This window comes from Monopterus albus, unplaced genomic scaffold (assembly GCF_001952655.1).
Source record: "Monopterus albus unplaced genomic scaffold, M_albus_1.0 scaffold112.1, whole genome shotgun sequence".
In the NCBI taxonomy this organism is placed as follows: Eukaryota; Metazoa; Chordata; class Actinopteri; order Synbranchiformes; family Synbranchidae; genus Monopterus; species Monopterus albus.
Window position 1 is genome coordinate 1,223,865 of NW_018127992.1, and position 9,174 is coordinate 1,233,038.

Here is a 9,174-nt window from a genome sequence, read left to right on the forward strand (position 1 = left end):
AGTGGAAACCTAGTTCACCTCACTTCAAACCTTGGTCCTCGTCAACACAAGTCTCCCACACGTGTGTTGGAAGTCGATTACTGACACGGATACACAGTGACTGACGTGCTAAACAATGAGCTTTGCACAACAGGTCAACATGATGGGATAATTATCATGTGCACAGCCAGTGAGTGGGAAAGACTTTTCCAGAGTGAAAGGACAGTGGGATAATCAGCCTTATCCCACATTCACACGTCATTAATGCCAAAACAATTAGTCTGTACACAGAAACAGTCTCCAACCATTTTTTATGATAAATTAACCATTTTAGTCGACTATTAAGAACATTTTCTAAATCATCTAGAGCTGAAACTACTTGTCAAGTTATAGAATAGCAGCCTTTTCTAACATGCAAACATCCCAAATGCTCCCAGTGCAAGTATTTCCTGCTTTTGCTTGTGTAACAGTAAACCGGATAGTTAAGTCATGGACTAGTGGTTGGAGTTTTCAGTTGTCATTTCTTATTTTCTGCCCAGGACATTTTAGGCTAAATGATTAATCATAGGAAAGAGACTCTGGCCCATGACCCTACACAAATTTGAATTGTTGTAATATTGTATGGGAAGTTATATTTTGATACATCATTACTTTAACTACTTTAAAGTAATGATGTATTGTCTGAAGTGGCCACAACTTGGGAATGAGAGCAGCATAACTACACAACTTTGAAGGTGTTAGAGGGCAAACAGGAAAGAAGCCACTGGACTGACTGTTACAGCTAGTTGACAGCTGGCTCCTTCCACAGTCACACAGCTGCTCACAGGTGCACAACAACAATCAAGCAGATGAGCTAAGCTGTAGCCTCAGCCCTGCTGCTGCTCCCACCAGTGATGGGAGAGGAAAATGTCTTCAGACTGTCAAAGGAAAGTCTCACATTCTCAATTTCTGCACTGTCTTGTTACACGGGCCTGACAGTCACTGCTTTCTCTGCAGACGTGTCAGTCACCGTGCCAGGCTACACTCATTAGAGCTAGTGTGTTGAGTAGCAGAGAACGAGGGAAGTGGGCTGGTGAATCACCATGTTTTCATCTCATCCCCCTGCAAAACCTTCCACTCTAACACAGAAAGACCAGCAGAATCAATGAGAGAAGAAGAAGAGACTAATTAAGTGATATTATATATTTTAGGGACTAAAACCTGAGCCTTCAAGCACCAAAGGCCATCAGGCCTAATGCATCTTTTATTGTAAGCCATATATCAGGAGCTCGCTGGCCAACTAAAAGCTATCCGAGACCCAGGAGGCTGCATGTTGCCTTTGTGGGCAAGTCCAAGCAGCAGTGTGGCCACACATTTAGAGGAGACTCCTCACTCTTCTCTGCTGCGGGTTAGATTCCCCCTGTGAGCTGCCAACACCTGCGACAAGTGTTGAGGGGACACCCCCTCTGTTGCATATGTGTGTGTTCATTCACACAGAGCAGGAGGGTACTGCAGAAAGCAGGTGAAAACCGAGTTTGTTAGTTCCTGAAACTAAGACCAACTCCAAGTGAGTTATGGCAGTAATCTAGGCTGGCAGGTGTTCCTCTGTGTCGTCCTCTCCAGCCAAGTGCGAAGAAGCCGTCTGACTTCACCAGCTTCATTTCCTCATCGATGTATCAGAGCACATTAATCTGCAAAAGTTCATATCTGGAGCAGATCAAATCCTGGTTGAGTATTAATTTGTAAGCCAAAGCCTTTTGTGATCACTCACTCATCAATGCAAGGATGGTGATCTTTTTCCTCAAATAGAGGTTTTTTTTTTTAAACCTGCTTTCTGGAATAGCCCCCAGGTTTGTGTATGTGTTGAACAGATATGGCATCGGTTCAATTGGGCTTTTAGAGTTTAAGCCTATTGATCCTCATTCAGTCGTTTTGCCTTTGTGTAATTAAGTTCTTCTTTTTGTAAAACCTAGCACTTGGCATCAGTTTTTCCTTAGGTTCCCTTAAATACAGTGCTTCTCAGCCAAGTTCATAATGTTTCAAGGTCTGCATAAAAACTAACCACCCTCTATTTGATTGTAATGAACTGACCTGTTTGCACGTTTTAAAGTTCCTATAAAAAACAGCATAAATATAAGAAAAGGCTGTTTAGCAGAAGCCTAAAATGTGTCTTAAAGTGCTGTCCTGCAACAGCAAATTCCCTCTGAAGCAGTAAGTATATAATCCCGTTTTAAAATAAAATCAACTTGCCTGTAGTTTTGTGAGCGATGGTTGTGCTATTGATGCTTTTCTATTGCACTAAAAACCAGAAACCCTTATGTTTACAATGCAGGACACAAATGCTAATAAACATTAGCCATAATACCTACATGTTATTTTCCCCCCTCTTATTAAAATACAGTAACATAAGACTTGGCTTCTGTTTGTGTGTTCAGGTGGTGGACCTGTACTGGGGTGTAGATCCAGAGGAGTGGGACAGTCCAGAGCTACAGCGACTCCGAATGAAGCTCCTGGAGGAATGTCTGAAAACCTCAGCGGGACCTTGTTTTGTTGTGAGCATTACACACCGCATAGGTCACAGCTACAGTTGGAAGTGTAATGATTGTGTCTGTTTGGCTGTGATTTAAGCCTACATCACACTTTACATGACAAGTAGCAGATCTGTCACATCAGCGTCTGCTTCCTCCCCGCCTGCGTCATCCCTCTCTGCCTCATTACATGCCTCTGATATGGCATTTAAACTGGGTTGTTCCCAGGGTCCCCTGCTTCTGAAGCTCCAATAGGACTGTGAAACCACCTAACAGGGGTGAAATCACATTTTCTTACAGACCTGTCCAAGCTTTGAAAGTCCTGGCTTGGTCACATTTGAAAAATGTGAATGAAACATAAAATCCTATTGTATGCGGCCAAGCAGTGTGCCTACTCTGTTTGACAGTGGGCACAGATTTACTCATCTTTTATCTCCATTGTAACATGCACAGTGAGAGAGGCCATCCTCGCTTTTGAGAGTAAAAAAAACAAAAACAAACACCATGTGCAGTAACAAACACAAGATGACTTCACAAATGTCATTTTTGCTGAGTGCAAACAAGAAGAAAGCATCTTGGGCCAGCATATTGTAAAGCACCGACAATCTATTCCAATCTAAAATTGCACTTCAATGAATGAGTAATGTGAAGATCTCTGCAAGTAGGGAGAGCGGCGTGACGTGTAATTAATGCTGACATTTCAGACCACAAAAAAAGGAAAAAGTTAGCCATGAGGAAAGGAAAGGATGAAGACAGGGGTGGAGAGAGGAGGCAACATGGTGAATTATTCAAATGGAAGAAATCTGTTTTTAGAGGCTGAAATTGAGGTGAGAGATCAGAGGGAAAGGCAATGCATTATGGGTATGACAGCAGCCAGGCTGGAAAAAAAAAAAAAAAAAAAACTCTTGTCAGGTACAAGTGCTTCAGACGCCACAGGAACTATCATACTGGTTTTAATCTAATATAAAATATGCATTTCCACAGGACTCACATAACTCCCAACTTCTCTACAAGCACACGCCTACATCAGCCCAGCAGAGCCCAGATGGCTGGAAGGCTTCAATGCTTCAGGAAGCTTCATCTCACCATCACTACAAAAAACCAAAAGACAAACCAAACAAACCTGAGGCAGATACAAATTTAGACAGCACACAAACTGACAGGGTGTGGTGAACAAAGACCGAAGCAAAGGAAGGAGTATATAAAGGCAGGAGACCACAGGCTAATGAGCAGCAGGTGGAAGCAATCAACAGTAATTATGAACCAGGGTAAAGCTGGAGCAGGTGAGGTCACACAAGACAGGAAGCTAGCCAAAATAAAAGCACCAAATAGGAAGCAAGTCCACAAACCATAACAGTTTCCTTTAAATATTTCTCTCTGCACTAGCAGCTGTTTATCCCTTATTTCCAGCAAGCCCTTCATTTTCCAATCCCTTCCCAAACCTACCACCGTATTCTTCAGACTCTCCAATTCATTTCTCTGAATCTCTTTTTTCCGTGCAGAATCAAGTCGAATTAGGTCCTGTGTGTCCTAATCTTATCCTAGAAAAAGTCACTCTGATTGTTTCTCACTCTGACAGATTTTTGGATTTTATAACTCTCTACCTATGGGATAAAGATAGTCCTTATTGCATATTTCCTGCCATGATGCCATTTATTTTATGATAGATAACTGATTTTGCTTCTGACCTTCCAAAATCATTTTCAAAGATACTGTTGTCATCTTTGTTGCATGTGTTGGAATCCAGCAGAGCCGCATGTCTTTCAAGATGTTGCACTGAGTAGACCGCCCTCTACCAAAGGGTGCGTTGGATATGTGTTGCAGCGAGTAGAGCACGTCACATGTTTTGTTTTCCATCAGTTTGTGGGCTGTAAAATACACAACCTTCTTCTTTACTTTACTGTGAGACCAATCTCTGTCTTTCTCTATGTGCTGTAATATTGCAACAATATAGGAGTATTTGTTACAGATATTGTCTGGGTACTTTGGGATTGGCCCCTGCACTTTGAACAGTTATTGTTGGTTGACTAGGAGGTTAAGATTTTTCTGCTGATTACTTTTTTGCCCTCATGTCAAAAGTTTTAGACTGTGTCGTGAAATTTGGCGTGACGGCCTCTGAGGCCCATTGCGACATTGCGGTACTGGTACCAGGCTGTAAAATATGAGTTTAGTCGAGCTAAACTGGGCTGAAATGATCAAGTCTGAGGTAAAAAGAAATGACACAGCCTCCCCCTTTTGTGCTGCTGCTTTGGTGTAGTGTTGTACATGCTGCACTGGTTTCGTTCATTCCTATCAGCCTCGCTGCCCTCTGTCCCTGCTGCAATTTCACCATCTTAACCCCGACTGACCCCAAGCAATCCCCCACAACACACTGAGTGAAAGTAGATACACATGCGTTCAGGTACACACACAGCCCTTTGTTCTTTCTCCCTCTGATTCTTCTGTTTTCCTGCTTTCAAACTCACACCCACACAGCCACGTACAAACACAGCATCTCTGAAAATCATTTGGGGTGGTACAGAATGTTCACACACATACGATGTGTATGAGTGTGTTTCATGTATCTGTGGTGCACGTCCTACCCATCTGACTGGTTAGGTGTTTAATGGCATGTTCTACTGGTTCGCTATCAGTGGGGGATGTAGGATTCTGTGCTGAGGAGCCCACAATAGCTCCACATAGTTAAATCCCGTTCAGACATGTCAGAACCAGCTGCTGTGGTCCCCGCAGCCCGGATCACCGTTGTTGCCACACAGGCCGGACGGCCCCGTTGGGTTGGATGACAGTTTGGGTTGCTGTCTCCAGAGTACCGTTGCCTATTTTTACAGGGCGATAGACCTAGACATACTGTATATGAGAGAACAGGGAAAGCATCAACAAAATTTAGCATCTCATTGTTTCTGCATAATGTAGGTTTCAAATTGTGTGTGTAAGCTTGTGTGTGCGGCTCAAGGAAACCCATCTCTCCTGTGCTTTCCCTTTCCTTCGTCTTTGCAACGACTGGAAACCTCTTAATACTCTCCTCATTTACGCCCAGGAATCATTCAGGGCTGAGAAGTTCCACAAAAAAGCTTTGATATCTAGTCTAATCAATCACTCTTTTATATATTTCTGATATGAGAAGACTCTTCATCTCAGCCTTATTACTGGAAATTAGAAATCTCAGTGTTTCATACTTAGAAAATATTATAGTCCATCTCATTACATAGTGTGGAAATATAGTTCTTCTTGAATGAACTGTTAAATAATCAGCTTCTTACTGGACGTGTCAGGAGCCACAATCGACCGCAGCATGTGTCTTTGAAAGGGCGCGACTGATTAAAGACAGGTGGGTGTGTGGACACACACCCAAACATACACACACAGCACACCACACCTGAGGTGAGGGGGGCTTTCTTCTAACCTGTCGATGTAATAAAGCTGGTTTCCATGGCAATAGCAAGGGTTGGCATGGTGATGGTGTCATTGACCTGGAGATTAAGCATGACAATGAGCCACGACTGGTTTCTTCTTCTTTCCTCCGCTCTCCTCTGCTCTCCAACTGTCTCAAATTCCCTCATGTAGAAACAGCAAAACTTGATAAATGCCTCAAGGACGAGTATCGGCAGACATTATGCAGCCGCTCATCTGGTTTAGCTTTTTTTTTCCCCCCCTGCCTGGTCATGTAACAGATTTACTGGATGTAAGAGGATAATTGAGGATACTGTAGATCTCGTTTTCTCTCTGCTTCTCCTGCATTCAGTTAACATGATGTAAGTGCTAATGTGATTGCCCAGACAGGCTGGTTTGCTTCCCATCTTCAGTGGAAGTTGACATGCATACCAAATAATTGGTGTCTAGAATTCAGCGAAGAAGGAAACGTGCAGGAATTGAATAGAAGTGTTTCTTACTCGATGTCGGATTGTGTATCTGCCTACAAGCTTGAGCTGAGATTGCTCCAGTTGTTGCATCATGGCCATCCTGAACCTGGGCTGCAAATCTAAACAAGTTTCGACAACACAGTGGAGTCAGCATTCATGTTCATTTTGCTCTCTTTTAAACATTTTTCTTTGGCTTTATGTTTGAAGGATAAGGATAATGTTGTTCTGTACTATTCTTAACCTAAATAATTCCCATGAAAAGACCAACACTGTGTCAGTCCATTTAGTTCCAAGTCCATTTGTTCCCTCTGGAGCCTCAAAACTAATCAGCCATATCATTATGACCACCTGCCTAACACTGTGTAGACTGGAGTCAATGTGGCTGTCAATGTGGCAGTCAGTTGGCACTCGTTTCACTCTGGGAGATGCTCTGACCCAGTCGTCAGCCATCACAGCTGTCAGTGGTCATAATGTTATGTCTAGTGGGTGTATGTATTTAAAATCGGGCCACAAAACAAGAGGGACTACTTTCAGCAGTGGATCTGTGTGTTTTGGATGACAACATACTGTAGATCAGTGGCACAAATGAATAAGCTACAGTATATCAGGCTTTGGCTATACTGCCAATACTTGTGAGGATTAATTCTTTGTTGGTTTTTCATGTTTTTTGTTGACAATAAGAAATATATAGAATATCACAAGCCTTTTATTTTAATTACAAAGATTTATCATCATTTCATGTTGGTGAAAGACTGAACTACATTCATTTCTTCTAAACTGCCTGCAGCTATGACAGAGGATGCTGTATACCATCAGTGTGTGGAGTTGGCTCATAGCGGAGTTCAACACTGTGCTGTGAGCGAGTGTGTGCGTCACTGAGAATTAAATGTCTCTGATTAGATGATGTTTCTTTTTAGAGCCATTTCTCCCTCTGCGGTGCCAAAGCTTATGCAGCAAATATCAAAACAGTTGACTATGTGTTCCATTGATTGATTGACTGTGTGGGTGATTGATTGGTTGATTCATAGTGTAGCTGTGTACAATATCTTAGTCACCTCTCCCAACTGGCTCATCAGATAAAGTGCACTCAGCCAGAGTATAAAACCCTTTCCAAGGATGGAGACTCAGAGGAAGGAGGAGCGGAGAGAGGCAGAGGAGAGCGGCTAAAACTGGAACGGCATTTGGCCTCTGTCTGGTTTGCACTTTGACCTCCTGTTTCTTGCACCTGCGGCTGCTGCAGTGCAATAAGATCTACTGTGACACTTCGAGGGAGAGACACACACACACAGCAGAGTGAAGTTCTAGCTCGTCGGCTGCCACGCTCTAATCCACTTTAGATGGTGTGCTCTCTGGCTAAGACAGGGGTGTTAAAAGCACCCCGAAAATGATTGGACATTCTTTTTACAGTTCGGCTTTGGCGAGTCAAGTGGGCGAATGAAGCAACGATAGATTACACCTAAAGATGTAGTGGTGTGAGTCTGTGTTAACGTTTGAGCACCTGATTTAGTTTTTTTGATTGGAAACGGCAGCTGGTTTTATCCTAGTCTCTATCTCCACACATGCACGGTCACCCCCTCCATATCGCTGTTAGCCAAGCTGACAGAGACTTTGTCAGCAACTTGGAGAGCGACTGTTCTCCCTGCTCTCTCTCAGGATTACTGTAGTTCAGCCCAGTGCCTGCATCCTCTACTGACACATCACTGCAGCACCGTGAGTCATAGACGGCTATCAAAGGCAGCTGGATCAGGTGACCTGCACGGCAGCTCTGCAGCTGGAGAATCTGCTCCTTTCAGAAGATCTAAGGCATCAATAAACAGCGGTGCTACTTTGTTTTTAAGCTGTAGGAAGATTCAATTTAATTCCAAGTCCAGAATGGCAGCATCAGGGTGTTTGGTTCCTGCTGCTGTAGATCATCTGTGGGGAAAACTGATGAACTCAAGCCACTATACACTACAGTACACTGAATACAAGTCTCAGAAGCACATAACTGACTTTTCAGTAAACGCCTCACTTGTCTAGCTTTGGATGTCTCCACATGCTGAAGCAACACTGCAAGTGGTTAGTTGTTTGTCGTTCAGTGTAACGGTTTAGGAGGCGGTAATCGCTTTAGTCTCTCTCTCTCTCTTTCCCAGGGTGTTGACAGGTTTTTATGACAGATGTATTTACACTATGAGGGACATTTCTTGGCCCTGATCCGAGTCATCTGAACATCAAGTATCTGCCGATACCAAGTCTGATCTGATTGTTTTATTTATTCAGATAATGATTAAATATGTGTCTGACACATTGAAATAACAGCTGTAGCCTATTTAATATTTCTCACACGCTACTTGATCCAAATACTGAAGCTCCTAATTCAAAAGTGTTACATTTATAAGCTTAAATTATGAATGAAGGTTTCCTGGGAGAACATGACTCCTTCAGGTGACATGATGCACATTGGTGTTAATAATTATTAGCATTTGTTTTGAGCATTTGATCGCTTTTGTTGGGATGGCTCGAACACGGAAGTGAGCGAGTCACAAAAGTTGACGAACCCAGGTGGCTGACTTCGATGCAAGCAGTGCAAGTTTATTTACAGTGTAAAACAAGTGACCAAGAAATGAACAGACGAGTAACACTGGGACCGGGTGTCGAGCTTCGGATGGGAACACAGTCAGTGGTGGAGATGATGAGAAGAGGACCGGGCTGCGGACACTGGGACTCACTCCTGGACTGGTCGAGTTGGATGGTACTGAAGAGGAACAGAAATTGTACATACGGTAAGTAGTAGACTGTGCATCGACCTGCAGGGTGGTGATGAAGCAGAGCGGAGGAGGTCCGTGGTC

General features: G+C 43.3%; 1 protein-coding gene across 4 annotated transcripts in view; it reads left to right on the plus strand.

Moving 5' to 3' along the window:
• The window catches only part of nwd2 (NACHT and WD repeat domain containing 2), a 40,850-nt gene that overhangs the window by 15,700 nt on the left and 15,976 nt on the right, over positions 1-9,174 (plus strand). For all 4 annotated transcript variants that reach the window (XM_020611362.1, XM_020611360.1, XM_020611359.1 and 1 more), the window contains exon 4: positions 2,394-2,510. In XM_020611362.1, the coding sequence (XP_020467018.1) occupies positions 2,394-2,510 (117 nt within the window). The remainder of the gene's footprint in view (positions 1-2,393; positions 2,511-9,174) is intronic.